This window comes from Bemisia tabaci, chromosome 2, assembly GCF_918797505.1.
Source record: "Bemisia tabaci chromosome 2, PGI_BMITA_v3".
NCBI lineage: Eukaryota > Metazoa > Arthropoda > Insecta > Hemiptera > Aleyrodidae > Bemisia > Bemisia tabaci.
In genome coordinates this window covers 37,616,480-37,641,102 of record NC_092794.1, presented here as the reverse complement: position 1 = coordinate 37,641,102, position 24,623 = coordinate 37,616,480, and the positions used below count along the sequence as shown (strand labels likewise).

The 24,623-nt window shown below is 39.5% G+C and overlaps 1 protein-coding gene across 4 annotated transcripts in view; it reads left to right on the top strand.

Annotated features, from left to right (window-relative positions):
- Sara (Smad anchor for receptor activation) overlaps positions 1-24,623 on the top strand; it is a 133,921-nt gene that overhangs the window by 2,183 nt on the left and 107,115 nt on the right. For all 4 annotated transcript variants that reach the window (XM_072297273.1, XM_072297271.1, XM_072297272.1 and 1 more), the window contains exon 3: positions 18,647-22,356. In XM_072297273.1, coding sequence (XP_072153374.1) covers positions 18,647-22,356 — 3,710 coding nt within the window. The remainder of the gene's footprint in view (positions 1-18,646; positions 22,357-24,623) is intronic.

Genomic DNA, 24,623 nt, shown 5'->3' with positions numbered 1-24,623 from the left:
TCAGATAAAGTTGGTACGTGGTACTTACATTTTTTTTCAACTTTGATATTTAATCTTGTTTTCTAATATGTTAACTGTTAAGTTTCTTTTTGATTCATCTTCAGCTTTTTAGCTTCTTCAATTAACGAATCATTTCGTTAAAAAATCGAATTTTTGTTTTCTGTCTTTTCACTATTTTCTTTCTTAACACATGGGCACTGTTTACCTCTCTTAAAAATAAAATTAGGGACTCATAGTCTGACTCACATTTTTTTCTCTCAAGATAACCCATTGATCATCTTTCATAATAACATCAGTTATAATATTCTTTTCTTTTATTTTAACTTTTCAGACTTCTCACTAAACAGGATAAGAGCAAAAAAAATGTATACAAAATTCAAGAACCAAAAAAAGTAGGCAAGTACAATTTTTGGAAAAAAAAAGAAGGGGGAGGTATTTCAACTTTAAAAAAAAGCGACTCAACTTGTGGAACGATAAACGTCATACGATTTTTTCAAGTCTTAAGATCACATACAATTTTGAAGCTTGAACTCGTTTTCTCCAAATCAAAAAATGAATACTAAACTTATCTGATATCTCCGTTTGTTTCTAAGGATCTCAAATAAGATGCTTCTACATAGTTCTACTACTTTTCATAATAGGAAGTCAGAAAAAGTATTATTTAATTGAACAAACTTTAAGTAAACTAAAAGCTCCTTGTTTTAAATCGGAATATCATTCCTTTGGCCTTTCCCTTTCCCAAGTAATGGCTGCGAGCTGCGACTTGCAAGTCCTGTAACTGTATATCTTGCATATAACTTTTCACTAAATGTGCCGCAATATATAGGCAAAAATTCAATTTGGCCCCTAAAAAATATTCAATGGCTCCTAAAAATTGAACTTGATGGGCCAAACGGCTCCTAAAACGTGGAGGTGAAGTTGGAACACTGGACGCATCCTCACTTGAGTTAATACAGCCTGGCATACATGTAATGCTGTGTATTGCCCATTGCAGGAGTGAAGCTGTGCATCTGTTTTGCCTGAGGGACGCTGCGCGCCTGTAGAGATTCAGCGGCACTCAAAGCTGCTGGCAGCAAGGCTGAGCCATGACTGGATTGCACTACATGCAATCTGAGTCGCCTATCATCTTGCGATAGAGGAAAGAAAGGAAGTGTTTGCATCTTGAGGATTGTGTACCCTGTGACGTAGGTCGTTACAACCTGGTCAGCAAAATCCGAAATTCGAAGTATAAAAAACGGACCGTAATGTCCGATTTTTTGCTTAAATCAACTCATGATATAATTTCAAACACTTTATGCAGAATGTATTTTTTCAATAAACTGCACTTTTTCCAGGAAAATCGATGATAAAAGTCGCAATACCGACCTACGTCATCAAAAAAATTCCAAGATGCCCGAAACGCAAACACCTCCTTTTTTTCTCTGTGTCGTCTTGCTGCAACATCCTAATGCGCGGTGTAGATTATATTATATGGTTCTGTGCACTATACATTTATAGAGACCAAGTACATCAACAGGGTTGCCATATTGCTCGGAGACTTCAACACTGGAACCACGGCAACCCCTGAAAATGTATTCGATCCCTGTCTGTGCATGGAAAGTTAGACTAGATACAGGGGTAGACTCTTGTGCCATGGGATATCCCCTCCATTACGGCGTAAACTTTTTGAGCTCCTTTGAGCTGGAAAGAAAGTGTTAAGTTGATTTCAAAGAAAACCATTAGCTGAACCCTATTTCCCGCAAAATTAATAGCAAAAAGTGTGCGTAAATCACAAATCCCTTTCGCATGCAAGAACTTCACTGTCTTAAGGTGATGAACGTATTCAATGTGTACAAGCCTTTTTTCTGAGGGCGCTAGAAGAATGGAAATCCACGGATACTGAACTCAAATCTTTTTCCTGCTATGTAATTCCTGATATTATTTTCGCAGTGCTATCACCTAATTCAATAGTTTCTGCCAACATGTGACCAGTGTAATACCTAAGGTTAGATAACCAGCCACAAGGCTAACTGAAGGAAATCTTCTGCAGAGATCTGTACCTGTATGCAATTGCAACTGTGCCAGCATTGCATAATGGGCCTGGAAGGCCTTCTTTCATGTGAAAAATTCCATGTTTTTTGTGTGTTATTTTTGCCCTGATGATTTTATGAAATAGACTGTCTAAAATATTAATAAGCATAGAATTTACTGAAAAGAACCAATGCACTGAAGAGGAGGATTCTGTTACTCCTTGATCAATCCACATTGTGTAGAACTCTCATGTTTGCAACCGGATTTCAGTGAAACTTTCGCACAAATCAATTTACCCCCTTTGTGAGATTTTTCAATTTTCAACTTTAAAATTATTGAAGTCATATTTTGCCTGAAATGGCATGGAATCAACCCAGTTATTAAGATAGTTGCCCCTACACTTACAAATAGTTCAGAAAGAAAGCTTTATTTCAATGACAGAGGGGTTGATAGCTGAAGTCCAAAAAAGGCTACAGCGCTTGTTTGTAGCTCATGGGAAGGTACAAAATATTTTAATAGGCACCTACCAATTGCCAACTGCAAATTCGTTCAGTTTCTAAATCCATGATTTTTTACCTCCTAGTTGTCGACATAACTTAAAGAATAGTTTTCAAAAGCTACAATATTTATTCTACTGAATCTGCTCATTTAATCTTAAGTCATGATTTTTAGATATTTTCTCGATGAAACAGTCAAAGAGGTTTTACCGAAAAGGCCGATTTTATTCTCCCCCCCCCCCTCCGGGATTTGGCTCAAACTTTGGTCAGATGGTATGGTAGGTATCAGTGATGCCTGGGCAAAACAGCCCCTTTGGATAAATAGAGGGAAGGAGCCAAGGGAGAGAAAATGCCAATATTGCTAAGATTTTTTTGTAGGTAATTGATGTAGCAGGAACGTTTTGAGTGTAAATGTTGCGGCTTGCGCTAAAAAACGTCATAATATTTCCTAAAAGAATATCCATTCTGTTCAAGTGGTTTTTTTTTTTTTTTTTTTTTTTTTTTTTTTTTTTTTTTTTTGGTAACTGACACCTTTTATTGGCTAATTTTACAATACAAAATAAATCACAATCCATAAATAATAAAAAAAAGGAAAACTTTATAAATAGAGAGACGGAAATGATAATTCATTCCCTGTCAGTGGTGTACTAACCGGAATCCACCCAAGACCATCAGCGTTTGAAGAGGTCTTTTTGTTCTTCTCACAACAGTTACATTATCTAGGGCTAGGACACACTTATTATAACTCGGGACATTTTCCAGTTCTCTTGCGATTCAAGGATTGTGTTCTGGTAGTTTTCCACTGTGAAGAGCTTGATGATTTTCTTTTCCAATGGGGACTTTTCCGGGGTATACCACGCACATTTAAAGAGCGACTGCTTGGGTGAGTCCAAAGTAGCAGGATAATGAGGACTCTCAGCTGAGGAGGATATTTTAAGACGGTAAAGATAACCGCTGAAAGTCCTGTGGTTACTAAGAGCCTGAGTGAGAAAGAAGTGACGTCTTTATATCCGATTTATTTTCGTCTCTTTTCCCGAGGCGGAGCCTTTCTTCTGTAAGATTCTCGATGGGAGGGATACCGCTTTTTAGGTCCAGGGCGGTGTTGGAAACGGTCCTGTAGGCCCTGCATAAACGTGGTTTCATCAGGAGGATCGTCTTAGTGATGAGTTTTTTGGGGGCAGAGGCCCAAATGTTTACGGTATAAAAAAAAATCGATAACATAGCCATGACAATTAGTTTCCTATCTATGAATGAAGGACCATTTACGTTTGGGAGGATACAGGAGAAAGACTGTATTTCATTTGTTGCTTTCCCTGAAACTTTCTGGAGGTGTGTATCTACAGTGCCATCACAGTCTAGCCATAACCAAAGATATCCAATTGCCGGGGCAGGGGTAATCTGGTGGTCTACCACTCTTACTTTATACTTTCCTCCCCGTTTTCTTTTCTTCTCAATTACTGTGGCTTCTGTTATTGTCAGATCAAGTGCGGGTTTCCCTTTCTTGAGTTCATCGCTAATTTCTGTAGTCACCAAATTTGATTTTTGAGCAAGCTCCTTCCTGTTTTTGGCTTCTACTATAGCAGCTAGGTCATTGGTATACATTATCTTCTCTGCTACCGTGTTCATGGCTACGCTTAAGATCTTATTATAACATATATTCCACAGGTGAGGGCCGATGCAACTTTCCTAAGGGACTCCGGAGTTTATCTGGAATACGAGGTCATTTGCAGTTATGCACCTATCAGATTAACAGCTAAGGATTACCCTTACGATATATGAAGGGGCATTTTTATTTAAGTGATCCATGCACGTCTTGCCTGTTCAAACTATTATATGCGTTTCAGATATCAAGAGAGAGGAGGGTGAGACAAGGGCGGTGGCGTTTATCATTGCGTAGGTTTTTGAGTATCCCGTTATTTACCTTGTTTATGGCATCAGTTGTCGAGTGCCCCTTGCGAAAACCATGTTGATTTGGTGAAAGATTTTTTTCTGGCAAAAGTCTCGCAACTATAATTTGTTCAAAAATTTTACTCTAAGTGTTGAAGGAAAGTGCACGAAAGGATTTGTGTTTTACCCCGGGTTTAGACTTTGGTATAAAGGTGAGCCGAGCTGTTTTACACTCTGTGGGGAAGGTACCATCCTTGAGGCAATGAGTGGTTGCACAATTAATCGTACTTAATCGTAAGTTGAGCTAGAGTACCTGTTTACGGGAGAGCATGGGTCTGGACCACCTATTTTTTTTAATTCATTTTCTAATAGTGTGCATCACTCTAAGCTTAATGACTTTTTCCCAGAATTTGTTGACCCCCCCAAACACCCCGTCAAAGCTCCTTATGGTTAAAAAAATTTTCGCGGGAAAATTCAAAACTACGAATGACGGGAGAGTGTAGCCATTTTTTGACATCACAACCAGTTCCCTACGTTTGTTTATTTTACAGATGCATTGATTTCCCCATAAGAAATCAAGAGGCAAATTTTCAAAAGGATTCATCTGACTGTTGGAGGCTGTATTCATCAAATTTTCTTGCGATAATGAGCTCTTTATACTCTCCAGTTGATAAAAACATCCCTAGAAACTTACAAATCGCATCAGACGATTTAATTATTTCGGTTGTATCATAGCTTGTCACGAAAGTGAGGTTATTTTTACAATATTATCTGGGATACATTTAAGTTCTATTTTATGGTAAAACTCTCATATAATGTAGTTTTAGTTTCCTTATTATCAAAAACTATCTGCTGTGGCATGATGCAGTTTTCTGCATCCAATTCATTGGATATTGGATTCTTAGATTCTACTTTTTTGCATAAATAGGTGTCTCGCTCAGCTGCGCTAGTTGACTAGCTGAGGGATTGACGTAATCTCATTTGAACATTTTTATTTATTTTTTTAATTTTTTTTTCTTTATATTTTACATTATGTAAGGCTCTCCGCCAACCAAGCACCAGCTATGAACTGTTGGGGGTCCTTGATCACCCCCCCCCCCCCCATTGAGGACTTACTCCCTCCGTCTCATCCAGTGCCTGTTTGGATGAATGTATGGTATTTTGATAATTACATATAACTAAAGATGCAAAGTGTATTTACAAAAACTAGACCTTTATGACATTGGGGGCAAATATTTAAATCAGTAGTTCCCATCATACTTCTAAAACTTCCAATGGAATGTAGCTGTTGCAGTAAGCGGGATACAGATCAGGAATACCCAACTCATACATCATATGCACTGAAATACTGGGACAATTAGTCATTTTTAAGAATCAAATAATGGATACAAACTTGGTTTTACACAATATATCCAATAACTGCGTTGATGTATTTGAGCAAATTCGGGCAAATAACATTAACTTGACCAGCATAAAACCCTGAAGGGAGACAAAACCTCACTTTCAGGACTTCCATAAATGTATTAAGCTGTAATATGATGCGATTTTAAAACATTCGTTGATGCAGTTGTGAAGTATAGGATGTGAAGAACTGATAATTGCAAGAAAATTTGGTAAAATAAGTTACAAATTAACCTAAACTCATATTAGAAAAACGACCTTAGAATCCTTTTGGGGCACACAGGTGAATCGAAACTGCGAGAAGTAAGCATACTAGTTGTGACATAGCCGACCAATGAGAGGCCTCCGTTGGAACTTTGAACTTTATTTAGCTTTTGCAGCGTTAATATCGAACTAAGAGTGTTTTTAACCACACCAATCGTTTTCTCGTGAAAATTTACTGATTAGCCCATTACTCTCCAAATCTCTCCCAAGTGCAACAAACCCATTGCCTTCTCAGTCCTTTTAACTACAGAAAAAGTGTACTGCTCTCTCATTGGTTGGCTATCAGCCCCACAGTTTATTCACTCTCCATGTCAGGTATTTATTCTCTTGATCCATGCCTCCGCTCCTAGTTTGGCCCAATGTAAACAAACAAGATGGCGACAAAGTTCTACACAGCTCCAGACGTCATTTTGAGTGTGATAGAAATTTTTTCATGATCAACCTCTGAATTGAGTTTGGATCGAACTTTAATGGATATTTTTGCCGAATATTAACGTTTGAGCGTGATTATCATTCATTTCTTAGCCGATATTATGTATTCCTCTGGGTCAGGTTTGTTTACATTAGTCCAATTTCGGAGCTCCATGATGACCTAAATCTAATGAACCACTCAGAGAGTATCATAGAGATGACAATACTCTCCCACATACAGGTACTCTAAGTCGAGCTTTGAGAAGTAAGAAATTTCTTCCCGCGTGAGGCGCCACTGCTGTGTTTTGATTTTGAGGGTCACATCATTAGAGTTTGTACAGTTCGGTATATAAAAATTGAAAGAATTTCTGTCAAAATCGAAGTCATAAGTTCTAGCTATGGCATTCTTCTTCCTATTGGCACTAAAAAAGATATGAAAAGTAATTTCTGAAACTTCGTAACTTGATCCCAGAAAAAAGTTCATGAGTGATCTCTCTCAGTAATTGCAGATATCTTTCTCCCACCGTAAACAGAGAAACTGGGATCAAGTTTTAGCTTTTATTATTAAAATAACAGGAAACTTGTAACAACTAACGTGTAAGAAAGCTCGCGTTTGGTTTTAAACATTCCAGACAAATGCTGCTAGAACTTATGAGTCTTAGAATTTGATGCATCTGTTGCAATTCCTATAAAACATCATGAATTTTGGAGCCAGAGATTAGCAGCGAGACGTTGTGGACTTTTTCAGAACTACAGCTGAAGATTCACCTCAATGTGAATTAAAACTTAAAGCCATTTTTGAAATGCAGCAAGTATGCAAGTATGCACTGTGTGCAGTGCAGCAAGTGTTAGGAAAAAATGAAAATTTGCACCGAGATGAATAAGAAATCTGAGCCGTCAGACAGGATCGAATTCAGGACCTTCAATTTGGGGGCAAGTGACTACCAACTAAACTATTATGTCGGTTCTGAACCAGGGTTTAGTTCTGTAGGACCCTGGACTCCTGCAAGAGCCAATGTAAAAATCCGTGAGCTGTTACTAGTGCTGCAATCTCGCGGAGGATCCTCGCAACTTACTGCTATCATTAGTTGTTGGACTTCACGAAAATCCATAGGATCATGTATATCTACCAACATTCGAATTTTTCATCTATCTTTTAGGAGCGGCGGGCCCTTCCTTGTCACAAGGGGTTGGAAGAGGCCTAAAATATACTTATTTTTCAACAATTCAGCTGCCTTTGGTTTCACTCAGTTCAGTTGTCATTCAGTTGGTCAAAGTCGGTTTTACACAATCAGAAACCACTGAAAGGGCTGCATGGCGTTCAATTAATCGTGCAGAAAGGCTCTCTTATAAAGTTATAATCCATTTATCACAAGGAATAGCCAGACATCTGAGTTAGTCGGATTTTTTAGCTCAAACCACCGGGTTACGACGTTGCCATTATTTAAAGTGAACATCTTTAAAAACTCATAATTCCGCTGCAATTTACCCGAATTCGATGAACTTTTTTTCAACTCTACTCTTAAATAGAGCTTTCCAGTGGTGTATGGATCAATGGGTCTGTCAAGCACTGAGCGGCACTAATGCGGTTTTACAGTTTTTTGCAGGAATTTTCTGATGAACTGTCAGAAGCGCGTAAGAGCCGCCGAGTGCTGAGTAGACTCATTGATCTACACACCAGGAATAGTCAAAGAATAGCCAGACATCTGATATCGACAGACTCTTTAGCTCAGGCTGCCGGATTGCAACGTTGCCATTATCTAAAGTGAAAATCTTAAAAAATTCATAACTCCGCTGCATTTTACCCAAATTTTATGAAATTTTGCTCTAACATTTTACTCTTATATGAATGGATTTCAGCTAATGGGAGAAAATGGGCTTGGAAAGAGTTTGAAAAGTGTTTCGGTCGTATCAAGCTAAAAAATACTTTTCTATTATCTTTGAGCTCCATGGTATAGCCATGAATCTTTGAAGTCAAAAAAACTACCATTAATGTCAGTTTGATGACGTTTACTGTTTTAGTGTTAAAGTCATTAGTTCGGCTGAGTTGTGATCTTCCTATGCACTAATTGAAGTCAGTATGCTGTATTATCAGATTATATCAGTGTCGCGGCTAAGGATATGAACCATGTCGCGGCTAAGGCATGGGCGTATTACTAAACCGTTCCTAAACCGTGGCGGTAGAAATAGCGAAGTGTGGGAGAGCTGAAATTGAACAAAAGAGTTTTGGGTGACGTATGATCCGCATATAGGTGGATTTCAGCTAATGGGAGAAAATGGTTCTGAAAAAAAGTTGAAAAGTGATTTGGCCATGTCAAGCTATAGACTACTTTTCTGTTATCTTAGAGCTCCATACTATAAGATTTAATTACGTGCATCGCAATATCCTTACGATTATTTTTCTTTACCAAGCCTGACATGTCAGTTTGGTTTGGACATGTCAGGTTTGGTGGCTTCACCAAACTGACATTTTGCTGTTATTAATTTTTCATGCCAATTTACAGCAACAAAATCAAACGAATCATTGAGGTTAGGTCAAAAGGCCACCCGTAGATGTAAGAAAAAAATATTTGCTCACATATTCCTTGCATATTCCACCAAAATTTTTGATGGAAAACAGCGTCACCAAACTGACATTGAATAAGTGAGACACTCCAAAAACCATGGAAAAAACTGAAATGATGCTGAAATTGGAAGAAATATGTGGATTTATCAAGTGCACGTCTGTTCGTTTTACTTTTCTGCCCTCAGTCATGCCTCAATCCGCACACAAGCGCTACCTGTTGAGTGGCCACAAACTAAAACGCATAGCGTCACCAAACTGACATAATATTGAGTTACACCACGGTTCGTTTTAAAACATTTTAATTTTTCTGAAGACCACCCGCGATTTTTTTTGATAGAAGTGTCAAGAAAGGTCTCTAGATTGAGGAATTGAAAACCGCAAAATCGTAAGTGGGGCCGTTTTTTTTATTTTCGACGCTTTTATCGAATCGGATCTAAATTATCCACACAGTGTATAACGGTAAGTGTTTTCATGATTTTTGGTGATGATCGCAATTCAAAATCTAGATTGCCCCGTCAGCCGCGTCATTATCGGATACGTAACTTGGCAACACCGCATGAGGGGGTGCAATTCTTTGAGGGAGGGTTTGAAACTTTTGAGGACACCCATTTACATGTCAACGACTAACATAGATAGAATTTTAACTTAATTTGACCGGATGGCGGTGGGTTTTGGTGGTCACACATTGGCTTTTGCCGCCATTTTACCCCTAAAAATAGAAAAAGTCGAAAATAAGAAAAACGGCCCCACTTACGATTTTGCGGTTTTCAATTCCTCAATCTAGAGACCTTTCTTGACACTTTTATCAAAAAAATAAATGGCAAAACAGACCACCATTTATTCCCCTATCTGAAATCTGAACTCGGGAGGGTTCATTTTGAATCAGTGGATGAGGTCAAACAAACCGTCAACACTTTCATCCCCAGCCAGTTGAAAGACTTCTACACGCGTGGTATCCAAAAGCTGTTCTCTTAGTTTCACAATCAGTATCAGACCTGCTTGGATCGAGCAGGTCATGTGGTGAGGTGAGGTAAGCCCCTTATTCTACAAAAGCTTCTTTGATTTTTCGTCAGTGATGAACGACTGAAGCGTTGGCAGAGAAGCTCTTCTCTTGTCGCGGACTTTAAATCTCCGCGGACTCGGCGGGAGCGGCGTGCACCTCGGCGCGTTCAAATGGCTCGCGTTCGGCCGCACATGGTCCGACTTTGTTGCGGTTTGTTTTGTTGAACTCAGTATATCCTAAGGAAGATTTTGAGTCCAAGTTTTTTAAACTTGGTTCATTCCTATTGATTTTAGAGAGGGGGGATACTTACTTATTGAACGCCCCTCGTATTTTGAATCAAACGATACATCAAACCACTATTGAATACGGTCCACATGCCTTTAATTTCAGCGTTTAAAATTGTGAGGTGATTGTCGAGCAAGAGACTTGTTTATACAGCCAGTTTCTGGCAGAAAATGCCTGCTGAAGCAGATTCTTTGGATATGGATCCATCTGTGTAATTAAAGTGTTGGTCCTAATGTCTATGTGTGTTCTCTGAAGGCATTGAAGCGTTTGGCGGTTCCTAATTCCCCTTTACGTTTAATGGGGAGAGAGACATTAACTGAGGAGATGCGGTTGAATGTGTGGAAGAAGTATGGTCTATTCTCAGCCGATTCCGCGGTTGTTAGTGATCCCAGGTGGCTGTTTGTGGCTACTTGGATGAGCTTGTCGATTACCTGTTTCTTCAAGGGTAGATAAAAGTTGCAATTTTTTAGGATAAATGTCAGTTACTAGCCTAGCCCTCGTATCTACTGGGGGGATGCTGTATTCTACGTACATCGCGTTCGTAGGGGTGGATCTCATCAATCCAAATATTCTCCAAATACACTGATTGACATGTATCGTCAATTTTGGAGCAGTCTTATTGTTGAGGTAGCACTGAATGCCAAAGTCGGTGACAGAATAAATAAGACCTTAGAATAATGTTTTAACAAACGCTTGGTGGGTGCCCCATTTAACTCCTGTTAACAGGTTCACTAGATTAGTGTTCCTTGCAAGTTTATCAGCTATCTATGGAAGTATTTATGCAAACAAGAACTATATCTCACGCAAACCCTATGCACATAGTTCCTTTTAGCATTAATACGTCTATATGTAGCATGAGCAAACCACGTGAATTTTCTATCGTATTTTAGGCCCAGATAGATGAATTCACTGACCTGAAGAATGAGTTGATCGTAGAGAAACATAAGAGTTTTAGTTAGCTTCTTTTTGTAATGATTCATGTAATGGATTTAGTTTTTTCTGTAGATGCTATGAGATCTATTTCTTCTAGGGTTTTGCTGCGGTTGGTGATGTCAGCTTGCAACAGAACAGCCAGTACTTCTTCGAGTTTGTGTCTGATGTATAATATGATGTCGTTAGTTAACTCCAACATTCTGCAGGAAATGACGCTTTTGTGGATTCTGCATGTGTAGATGAGTTATAACAGAGGGCTTAGGACTGAACCCTGCGCTAAGCTGACAAATGATATTCTGACCCCATAATCTGTTTTGTGGAGCCGGATGTGCACTGATTTCTTCCCAAACAGCCATTGAACTGGTTTAATCAGTCGCTGGTTAATTTTTAGGCGTTTCATCATTTTTATAAGGGTGAGAATATGGACTGAATCATATGCTCCTTCTATGTCTAAGGAGACTCACTTTATGAATTCTGTTTGGGCTGAGGCTTCAAGAATTTCTTGATTCAAGATGTTGTGACTGTCAAAGAAAGAGAAATGTTTGTGAAAATCAAACTGGACTGGAGATATGAGATTGTATCGTTCAACGAGTTCTTCAATAAATCCTCTTATGATTTTTCGTAGGCTTTCCTGATAATGGAGAGAAGAGCTATAGGTCTATACAAGGAAGGGCAATTTTCTGGTTTACCAGGTTTTTTAATCGGTTTTATTATGAAGTCGTTCCATTTAGCTGGGGTACCTCTGCGATTCATTGTTCTGATGAATACTCTGTAGAGGTAAACCTTAGCAATGGGAGGGAGGACTTTGAGGAGTTTCGAGGTAAGTTTGTATTTTCGCCGATTTTTTTCGCCTTTGCTAGCAGATTTCGTTCTAAGTATTCATAGGAGAAGAGTATGAGATTCTTGTTGAGTACCTCAATTTCAATAGGTTCAGTTTCGAAGAGTGAACTTTGCTTGGAAGTCTTCCACCCAAGATTCGTCTTTGCCTCTGACTGGTTCTTTTGTGAGGTGTTGAGTTTTTAGTTTGGCCCAGATTTCGCTGGTGGGCGTGTTTCTGTTTATGGTAAAGCAATATTTAGCCGAACTGTATTTTTTTCCCTGTGCACTGTAAGTTTACGTTTGTTTCAACTGACTTGATAAGCAGTCAGTTCTTCGTAAGAATTTGATGATTTGAAGTTTTTTAGACAGTGCGCTCTATGATTCTTGGCTTTTTGGCACTTAAATGACCACCACCGTTCATGTTTTGATAATTGGTGAGCAGGAGCACTGTAACAATTGTTTTTGGGAATAAATTTTGAGTTTTCGAGTGCGAATCGGATGTCAGCGTTCCAGAAGTTACAATCCTTTTGTTGGACACTTTCGATTATTCTGAATTGTTGTTCCACCATTCTCTTGAACTTCTCCCAATTGACTGTTGGAGGAGGGGATAAGATTGCTGAGTTGGGGGGGGGGGGGCATAACGGTAATAGGTCTGGATTGGAAGTAAATAGTATTGGGTGGTGATCACTTCCAGATGGGGTATCAAGAACTGTAACGTTGGACGATGCTGTTGGGGAATTAGTGATAACGATCAGGTCAGTGAAACTGAGAGCTTGATCTGGGCGAGTTATTCTGGTGGGGACAGGGTCGAGAGAGTTGCAGATGAACGTATCGTGCTCGTTGAAGATGTCAGTAAGGACTCAGCCTTTTCTGTCTGAGTTGGGGTACCCCCATGTAGGATGTTGGGAGTTAAGATCACCAGCTAGTATCACCTTTTCTGTTTGCAATGCTTGGAGGGTATGATCCAGGAGGATGGAGGGTATGGTCCAGGGGCATGAAATCTCTACACTTAGGGGTAGCATAAATAATTATAAAGAATATAGCCTTCTTATGATCATCTTTGTCATTGACTTTTGTGGTAGAAATCTCCAGGACAGTTGGATCATCAGATTTGTAGCTTAAATCTGGGACGAGTGTTGATTCCCAAAAGTTCTTGTGACCAGTGAGTGAACCGCCATACCCGTCTGCTCGGCTGGCGTTGCATGTAATGTAAGATTTGGTTTTGATGTCATCTGAGGTTTTTAGCCGTGTTTAATTCTGAAGAAAAGAGTCTATTTGGTGAGTGCGTAATAAATCATTTATGTCAAATCCATTTGCTCGCACACTGTATATTCCAAGAGATTAAAGAGAAGGTCATCAGGCAATGACTAGATTTGAAATTGGTTAAGTAGATAGAGTGAAAGAGTGCATGATTACGTAAGTATACTAATGAGAGATAAGCTGGTTGGAGATAGGCTCTTGGGCCACTTTTGGTAGTGGGTTATCATTATTGTTACTAATGTTGTGCTTATTGTGGGAGAAGTTGCTATCATTAGGATAGGGTAGTCTCTCGAAGATCTGTCTTGGGATTAGGATGAATGTCTGAGGTGTCCATGGCAGAGTTCAATCAGGGGTCGTTTGTTTGTTCAATTTTGTAACTTACAAATTCTAGATTGGAATTTATGTTGGAGGTTTCATTCGGCAGCGGAGTCAGATGGGAGGTCGGGGCTTTTAATGTGTAATCGGAAGAAATGCATGAAGAGGAAGAAGGGACACGGCTTCTCAGGCGTTCAACCCACTCGCTGGGGAAGTCCTCGTCAGCTCCTTTTTTTTTTTTTTTGCAGGGTAGGATAGTCTTCCACGATATTTACTTCTGATCAATTTCTTATTTAAGGGTTTGGATTTCTGAGAACTTGCAAGTTCTGGAAAATCTTCAGATTCTAGTGGACTGAACCAATTTTTACTTCTAGATTTGTGAGGACTTCTTGCCCGGTTGGAGGATTTGTTCCTGTTATTGCCAAATTTGTAGTCGTTACTGTAGGAATCTTTAATTGTTAGTGCTTCTTTGAAGCCAATATTACTTTCGGTCATAATGTCGTCGACTTTGCGATAGTCTTTTCTGCTGGAGCAGCTGTGGTTGGTGGATAAATGGGGGCCGCCAAAGTTGAGGCAGCGGAGGTCGGTCACTTTTTTTTACCACGACAAAAGCGATGGATGTGGCCATACTTAAAACAATTGAAAAATAATTGCACTGAGTTAATATACATTTCAACCGGAGCAATACAGAGTGATCCAAAAGTCCCTTCCACCCCCTCTAACTTTTTACCTAACTGAGGTAAAGATTTGAAACTTGGAGAATGTTCCTAGAAGGGAGCTACTTTATGGCTCCCCTAAAATTTTCAGGGGGCAAGGGACCTCAACTTTTTCTTTTCAAATGGGAAGACCCCTTTGTGATAGCTCGTTTGAAAGAGCATAAAAAAGAAAACTTTTCGCGCAAACCCGAAGTCAATATCTCAAACCGTTTCAAAATGGTGGCCGATTAAAGTTCAAAATGGCCGGAACCTCACTCCGGATATTTCTTGATGGATTTGCGTGAAAATAGGTAGCCAGGGGTATTTTAACAAGAAAAAAAACCGAATTTGTCGTTAGATTTTAAAAAAACCGAAATTTCCAAAATGGTCGCCGGTTAAAGTTCAAAATGACCGAAATTTTTTTTTTCCTCGGAAATCTAAGTTCGTATGTTTTAATCTTATGCCAAAATACCCTCAAGTTGCAAGTTTTTGGCAAATTCATCAGCAAAAAACCAAGTCGGCAATTTTCGGCCATTTTGAAAATTTCGTTTTTTTAAAAAAAATCTAACGTCAAATTCGTTTTTTTCACGTCATAATACCCTCGGATATCGATTTTCCAAATCTATCTAGAAAGAACCGATGTAAAGTTTCGGCCATTCTGAACTTTAACCAACCCGCCGCCATTTTGAAACGGTTTGAGATATTGACTTCAGGTTTGCGCGAAAAGTTTTCATTTTTTATGCTCTTTTGAACGAGCCATCTTAAAGAGGGTCTTTCCACTTGAAAAAAAAAGTTGGGGTCTGTTGCTCCCCCAAGGAGGACCCCCTGAAAATTTTAGGGAGACCTAAAAGTAGCTCTCTTTGACCTCACTCCCCAAGTTTCAAATCTTTACCTCAATTAGGTAAAAAGTTATAGGGGGTGGAAGGGACTTTTGGATCACCCTGTAGATTAGTCCATTTTAACCATCTTAGGAAGGGAGTTGGAGACGAAGGTGATTGTCACTAACGAGAGGGGGTACACAACTTTTTGAATTCGGTCAAATTTATGCATTCTTTTAACTTCGAAGACTTCATAATCGCAGGAGATCATTTCTTTAATTTCTGCTTCAGAGTATTCGGGAGGTATATCTTTAATTACCCCTTTTTTAAGGATTCTATACCTAGAAATGAATACTGAATATTTTCTGTGGTCGAGTTTGTGGTTAGCTATAAATGGTGGCATCATATCGGATTTGAAGCTTACTTGCGATGTATTCCGATAGACTTTGACAATAGAAATAATTCCATTCCTCTCTGTTTGTCGGAGTATCCTGCTAAGTTGGAGAGGATAGATGTGCGGGATATTCCTTTGGTCATCCACCGGAAGTTTGGATTCATTGACTACAAAGAGAGCGAAGCACTTTTCATTGTCGAATAGCTGGGAGGGCTGGGTTGGAGGGTTTCAGATCGCAGAAGTATTGGTGGTGTGATGAACTTGGGAGGGAAGTCCTTGGTCCTGTGGATCCTATGGTGTTAGGATGTTACCGTTTTTTCGGCGATGTTGGTGTTGATCCGCCATTTTGGTGTAGGAGTTGTTAAAAGCACTCGGTTCATTCACTGTTTCACTCTTTTCTGGCATTGTGAAAGGCCTATGCTTTGAGAGGAAAAAAAACGAAGAGTGGAATCACCCACCAATAAAAACATACACTTCCTAAGGCAGAAGGGGCACTTTTAGAACAAAAACTCTGCAAAAGACGCCAGGTCGACGTGCGCACACGAACGCAGCAAATCGGGGATTGTACGGGTTTTTCTTGATTACATACCAACGATCGCCTAGAAAAGAAGTGTAATAAACTGAAAAAAATCAGAATCAAAATAATCGACTGACGACTACGATAAATTGTGTAACCTTTAAAACAGCATGGAATATTTTCAGGAATATTTGTTGACGATTTTTAGCGCAAACTGCTACACTCAAATCGTTACAGTTTTGCAAAATTGGCCATTTCGCCCCCCTGGCTCCTCCCCTCTTAATATCCGAGGGGACTGTTTTTCGCAGGCATTTGGAATACCTACCATCACATCTGAGTAAAGTGTGCGCCAAATCCAAGAGGGGCAGGAGAGGCGGTTTCAGAACAACCTCTTTTTTTAAGAGTTAGTCCAGTAAACGAAGCATTTTGATGGCCAAAAATTAACATACGGCTGGATTTGGGCCCAATCAATTCTACGTATAGAAGGTTGTTTTTAGCCAAAAGTCTCCACTAATCCCTTCATGGAATTCTGCAGAATGGTCCGATTAAGTAGGAAATTGGACAGAGGCCACTGTTCAAAATCGGCGTTTTTGGCCCCCCAGAGAATCGTGTCATATTTTGGGGGCTGATCTGAGAAGCCTAAATATGGTCGGTTTTTTGCCCTAAACCCAGGGAACAGGGGGGTGGGAGGTGAAAGTCCAAATTCTTGAATGCCTGCAACTTTTGGACGGTACAAGTTATTGCAATTTACTTTTTTGCGTTGGATTTAGCGTAAAAATTACTGTAATTTTAAGTGGTTGAATTTGGCACAAAAGAAGATTTTTGACCAAGTAAAGAAGATTTTCCGATGTAAATCCCATTTTTTCCAGCCTTTGTTTCGTAATTTTGACATTGTGCTATCAGGTATTGTTGTAGGGACCTTAAATCTATTATTTCCTGGAACTAGACACTCTAAGCTCTGAAGTCAGCCCAAGATTATCGTGAGGAAATGGTTTCTAACCGCGCTATAGTCGTTCAAAGTTGGCGCGACGCACCTCTTGGGGCTTCTCGCGCGGCAAGCGTCCCGCTGAGCGTTGACGGACTTTTCCAGCACCATAAAAACTGCAGATGAGGGGAGTGAGCGCATAGACGCGATACAGTTACTCCTTGAAAAGTTATACATTGTATTTCTCTGTACAGTAGCCGATTTAAGTCATGTATGAAATAAAATTAATACCACCAAAAAAAGGAACTCACCCGAATTTCACTCACTGTCGTGTCCACCATTTTCTTCATTGTCATGAAAACAGTCTGAGATATCCGGCTGAATTCTAAAATGAGTCTATTTTTCCACTAAAAAACGACAAAATGCTCCAGGGTATCAGCTAGGATGAAGGTGAAGATCAGGATCAAGTCTGTAAAGAAAATGAAGGATACAACAATGAGTGAAATTCGGGTGAGTTCCTTTTTTTGGTGGTGTTAATTTTATTTCATATATGACTTAAATCGGCTAATGTACAGAAAAATACAATGTATAACTTTTCAAGGAGTAACTGTATCGCGTCTATGCGCTCACTCCCCTCATCTGCAGTTTTTATGGTGCTGGAAAAGTCCGTCAACGCTCAACGGGACGCTTGCCGCGCGAGAAGCCCTATGAGGTGCGTCGCGCCAACTTTGAACGACTGTAGCGAGGTTAGAAACCATTTACTCACGATAATCTTAGGCTCACTTCAGAGCTTAGAGTGTCTAGTTCCAGGAAATAATAGATTTAAGGTCCCTACAACAATACCTGATAGCACAATGTCAAAATTACGAAACAAAGGCTGGAAAAAATGGGATTTACATCGGAAAATCTTCTTTACTTGGTCAAAAATCTTCTTTTGTGCCAAATTCAACCACTTAAAATTACAGTAATTTTTACGCTAAATCCAACGCAAAAAAGTAAATTGCAGTAACTTGTACCGTCCAAAAGTTGCAGGCATTCAAGAATTTGGACTTTCACCTCCCACCCCCCTGTTCCCTGGGTTTAGGGCAAAAAACCGACCATATTTAGGCTTCTCAGATCAGCCCCCAAAATATGACACGATTCTCTGGGGGGCCAAAAACGCCGATTTTGAACAGTGGCCTCTGTCCAATTTCCTACTTAATCGAACCATTCTGCAGATTTCCATGAAGGGATTAGTGGAGACTTTTGGCTAAAAACAACCTTTTATACGTAGAATCGATTGGGCCCAAATCCAGCCGTATGTTAATTTTTGGCCGAAATGGGCCCTGCATGCCTTCGTTTAATGGACATCATTAAACGAAAAAATTTATTTCACTGTCGGAAATTAAAGTTTTTCGTTATTCATTAAGTTTTTTTCACCAAGGATGTTAAAAATTGATAATTGGTCATATCTTGAGGAAACCGATGAGTCCAGAGAGTTACAGGCAGAGCAGAAGTGGAGGGTTACACTTCTGGATTAGCTGACGTTGGATGTATCCTCTTTGAGGTGATTTTGAGGAGATTAAGAAATCCCAAGTATGTCACTCTCCCTCAGATTATTAGTCCAAACATTCTTTATATACATACTTTATTTTTTTCATTAACAGAATGTATCTGTTCGGCCACCAGCTGCAAGTTACAGGCGACCCTCCTTTGAGCCTATCAATCTAGCGGAAGCAGATTTTGCAGCCTCGCCACAGTCAACAACAGTGCACAACTACAATGAAGAATACTACAATTCCACACTGTACTGTCAAAAAGATAACTTACGCAATGGCAACAGTGTTTACAGCAAGTTAATCTCCAAATCCAATCAGTCTGATGCTTCGCTATACTCCAGGCTGATCCCCGAGCAGAATATCTCACTCCATGAGAAAAGTGTAATTAACTCTGGTGAATCCAATTGGAATATCAATATCAACCCTGCAAAGTCAACACCTTCAGATGATAATGCCAGTTACTCAAACCCATATATACACTCTATCATCAAGACTTCGCAGCTGAAAGTACCTTTGGAGTATGAAGCTCCGCCACCTTACTCTCTATTACCTCCTCCTGAAGTCGTATCTATCAAGTTGAACCACGAAACAGCTTTAGATGAGAAGCCTGACTTAATTGATACTAAAAAGTTCTCAGAGGCAACCAATTCACACGAAGAATTTTTGGATAGTAAGCACTCTCATTTACCAGATGTGGCTGCTTCAGGACAGAACTGCAAAAAATCAATCAGTGCTTCAACGTTTTCATCACAAAATGTTACTCTGGATCTAATAAATAGCAGTAGTGTTATTAATTCTGCCCTTAATGCAGAATCCCCACATACATCATCCAATGCTCCTATTGGATTCAATACTTTGCACAATGTTAGCGATAGTGAATTGGAGCAGTACCTGCATGAACTAGATGAACTGGAAGATGACACAACTGATGACTGCTCGCTAATTCTTCACGACTCTGTGACAAATAATCTCGAAGCACTAGGAGCCAATGTAGAAAAATTTGAGAGGAGTGAAACAGTTCCTCTAAATATCAGTACAGAGGAAGATTTTTCTAATGAGGCTGAGAGTTCAGTAGTTAACACAAGCGATTCCCAAAACCTCAACATTCACTACAATATTCAGTGTGACTCTAACAATGATGTATTCCTATCCTCATCTGATGCGAGCTTCGTTGATTCAGCAACATCTAGTGTCAGAGAAGTAAATGAAAGTGGCGGGAAATCTGGGGAAAGTAGTTTTAACAGGACTGTTTCTGAAGTGGTTGACTTCAAGTCTGAAGAGACAGGAGATAATGTAATATTGAGTTCTAGCCACGATCGAAAAGCACTATTTCAGCAAAGCGTAGAAAGTACTATTATCACAAATGATCCAATGAATGGAACCATCAGCGACGTTAGAGAATCATCAGAAATATCATTTGACAAAAAATGCACCAAAATGGAAGAAGTCAGCACAAGTTCAATCCACCACAAAAATACAAATGCAAAGAGTGACTTGTCATCAGATTCTCAAATTTGTAACACTGATAGAATTGACTCAGGACCACAAGTAGGAAACAATTTTGAAGAGAAGGACACATCAAGAGAGAGCTACAACGGTGTGGAGGCTCAAGAGATAAATGAAAATCTAGCTAATGAAGCCGCAGAAGATGAAACCACCAGTGAAGCCTCAACTTTGTCTGCTTCCTCTTTCTCAGGAGAGTGTGTTTTCGAAGAATTTGTAAAACCTGTACATCAGTCGGAGGTTGAAGATCAAAATAATCTTCTCTCAATATGCTTGGATACCGAAAAGAATCAAAACACTTTATCTGATATTGAATCTAATGTTGTTTCGAATGAAACTTCAATGTACAGTGAAGCAACTAATACCATAGATGAAAATGTATATACTAATGAGAATTGTACATTAGAACTGTCGGGTGAATCAAGGCCTGTGCGTCCAAACTCATTACAATTATCATCTCAAATAACAGTTTCCTCAGATATTATCGAATCAGGGACAGAATCTAACCTGGAAGCTTCAAGCATAACTTCTGGTGAATGGAAACTGGGAAAGTCCTCACCGTATTGGGTCCCTGATAGTGAAACTCTGAACTGCATGCGTTGTGAAACAAAATTCACTCTAATCCGAAGGCGTCACCATTGTCGAGCTTGTGGGTTGTTGCTTTGCTCCAAGTGTTGTAGTATGAAAACGAAATTAGAGTATATGGAATATGCAGAAGCAAGAGTTTGTCAGCAGTGTTACTCAGTGCTGGAGAAGGGTTTTGGTCCAGAACCTGAGCAATCACCCTCGTCAACAAATCGTCCCAATCCAAATAACCCAATGGAGTATTGCTCCACAATTCCACCATTACAACAAGCAGCTAGTGCATTGCATCAGCCACCTCCATCTGTTCTAGTCCCTGTCGGAGTTCTAAAACGTGAAGGTCGCACTAGGTCTGAAACTCCAAAGCAAGTCATTTTCAGTGATGGAATTAGACCTGGAGGTGATTTAACAGAGCTTGACGATGCTCCAGAGCCCCGGTTATCTATTAAGCGTCAAAGTCGACAAGTTAAAATGAAAGCAGACCAACATGGAGATGAAATGAGCTGCAGTAGTCGAACCGTTGAAGGAGTATCAGAAATGAATCATCGCAAAGGCTCCAAACACAAATTGATTAAAGGAGGATTGTGTCGGCATAATTCCTCATATGTTGAAATCGGTAGTCTACCTGAAAATATATTACCTCGGATCATCACCCGAGAACATGGTGAAACTCAACTTACTGATTTAGAGAAACCTATCACACTGGAAGACCCACCAATTAAATTTGCTATCAATCCAAATCTTCTTTTAGTTGTTAAACGTCTATTCCTAGATTGTTGTGTCAACAAAGAAGTTTGGTGTTTTACAACGGAAGGACTCGCCTGTGTTTGTCAGGATGAAATTGTTTTTGTAATTGAGTGCCTCCCGGACGAAGAAAAACCGCCCAAAGATATATTTTTATTTGTCAATTCCATATATAAACAAGCGCCCAAAGGCATTATTTATAGTGAGCTTTCATTTGCTTCAACAGAGATGACTAACTTCCTTGGTTCTAAGGATCACGGAGGATTTTTATTCATCAGAACATCTTATCAATGTGTAAATAAGTTACTTATACCTCCTGCTCCATACCTAATTGGATTATTAATTCACAGGTGGGAAGCTCCGTGGGCTAAGTTGTTCCCTATAAGATTAATGCTGAGGTATGGGGCAGAATATCGATACTATCCATGCTACCTTGTTTCAGTCCGTTTTAGGCATTCATTATATTTTGATATTGGCACTACTATTATTCGCTTTCTGGCAGATTTTCGGAAATTTGAGTATACATTATCATCTGTTCGTGGATTGAAAATTCATATGGAAGACCGGCAAACATCAATTCTTCTCCCTCGGAATCGCTATGACCAAGTAATCAAAGCAATCAACAATTCCAATGATAGCGTTTTAGCATTTAGTGGGAACTTTAGTTATGAAGCAGATTCACATTTTGTTTGCATGCAGAACAACGAAAATGAATCTTATTTCACGCAAGCAATTTATATTAATTCACGACCTCGGAAGATAACTGGTGCGAGTTTTGTCGTTTTCAATGGAGCCTTAAAGCCTTGCGGTCTCACAGGAAAATCAGTTCTAGTGGAAGATGGTTTCATGGTTTATATTCCGTCAGAAAGTATGACTGCTCTTAGAAATGCTTTGAAGGACATGAAGGATTATTCAGTTGGCTGTGGCGAAAATTCTGAAGTGGTTGTGCTGCTTAAATGGTCTGATGATGACACTCACTTCAATGTTGGGTAATGCTCTTTAAAATGTTTATTTTCTTTCACTCCTCTCGGAGATGTATACCAAACACATGAAAAAAAAAGAAGAAAAAAACAAGGTTCTCTATTGCCTAAAGAACTAAGTTGATAACTGTAATAATGAACCTAAAACTCAATGGCACCAGAAATTTGGAGGATGGAAACAGACTCAAAAGTATCCATCTCGTCAATTATTAACAATCTCTTCATTAGTCTCTTTATTTATTCTATTTTGTGTTGCTAAAAAGTTTGCAAAAGATTTTGTTGTAGTGATCGAAGCTACTCGCGCCTGTTCCTTGGCTTTGTCCATTACAATGGTCGTATATTTTGGATGTGTGAAGATCAAGTCATATCAAAGGAATTCTTATAATTTGTTTTATTATTCAACGTAACATGTCTACAGCCTTTGTCATGTGAAGCGCTTTCATTCCTACAATTTGGAAATTGGCTAAGACCACTTCAAAATTGCTATTTAATTGTTTTGCAGGATCAACTCGTAAGGTTCGAGTGATGACCTACTGTGCGACAGCCTGTCAAAAATCTTCCTTTCCCTGACTCATTGTGCCACTGTCCAGGGTTGCCTTAGTCAGGGAAAACCTAAAAATGTCAGGGAATTTTAAAAGGTCAGGGAAAATCGGGAAATGTCAGGGAAAATGACGAAAAGTTCAATCACCTTTATTTTTTTCAGGAACAGGTTTGAGGATTCGAACAACAAATGCCTGAAAACTATTTTCAATTATGTCTCCTTAGCCAGCTATCACATCTTCAATTGTCAGGGAATTGTACCAAAATGTGTCGGGGAAATGTCAGGGAATTTCATTTTCCTAATTCTGTGGCAACCCTGACCGTCCTCTTCTCCGTCCGTCGGCCCAGCCGTTTCAAAGTAGCGAGCTTTGAACTTTCACGGCAATTGCAAAATATTTCCAATTTTAAGACGAATCTGTTCTGAGGGGAGGGTTTCAGGGTATGATCCGCCACTTCTTTTCTGTTTCACATGGTTATGAGAGTTCATTGATTAGTTTTGTCCATTGAAATGGACATTGGTTTTCAGAAAATTCTCAAGGGCAAAAAAGTTTGCCTTCATCTTTTTTCTTCTCTTTCGAGAAAAGAATCGTATTTCTACTTATATACATAAAAGAAGTTTCAAACGGTTAATTGGTGGTCAATTTGATCGAACGTCAGGGGATAAATGTACATACAATGGGGGGGGGGGAGGACAGAGGGATCAGAGCTGTTAGATTTATCAATACCGGTGTAGAATTACAAATCATGCAGAAAATAAAAAGTAAGTTATCGAACCGGAACGCAAACCCGGAGCTCTTGGACACAAAGCTACAGCCATGCCTGTGCAGTAAGGCTCTAGCTGACATTAAGGGTTGTGGAGCGATAAAACGGAATAGAAGACTGCTCGAGTGGAGCCATACAACAATATCAGCCGCCGGAAACGCAACGTTTGGTAATTTTTTACGCCCTCCCTATAGCGTATTCTGGTAAACAGAAAAAATCGGGTTAGTGAATTGGTCCATAGAGTCTGCAAAAAAAAAAAAAAAATCAGCGCAATTGGAGACGGCAAGTCCGTAAGTTCCCCTTGTTAGTGTACAATTCATTAATATAAATACAAACAAATCAACACCTAAAATGCATAAAATGGTGCTTAAGTTTGATTTAAGAACATTTATTGATCAGTATCCATCATTTTGGCTTCAAATATGTTGGTGGGTGGGGGGGAGTTGGTTCCCAACAGTGCTAGAGATTAATTTCTCTTTCTTCTACGAATTCTCCTAGTCCGTTTGAGCCCTAGGTCTCCGCAGGGCCGAATGCGACCCCAACCTAGGTTTTTACCCCGGACATTTAGATGTTTTCATTATTTGTACCATAACTCGTTCAGTTTTACTGCTGCTATGGGCTGAAATTTTGAGGAAGTGCTCGTCAAAAGTAGGTGATTTGAAAACCGCATCCCAAAAGCCGGCGTGCGATACAGGAATTAATTCGTGCGTTTGCCTGGAAGGGTTTAACCTTTAAATTGACATATATCTTGCCATTGTAAGGCAAAAGCTGACTGCTTGACCCTATAGGAGATAAACTCGGCCGTCATCTTAGATTTTGGGCTTCTCAAAGGGCCAGGGTGAATTTTGAATTCAATCATCGAATTGAACAATCTACACGAGTGAATACGTCATGTGATATGAGACTCTGATTCCGCATTTTTTAATCCAAAATTTCAGCAATGTTGGCCACCATCTTTGAATTTGAGGCCCCAA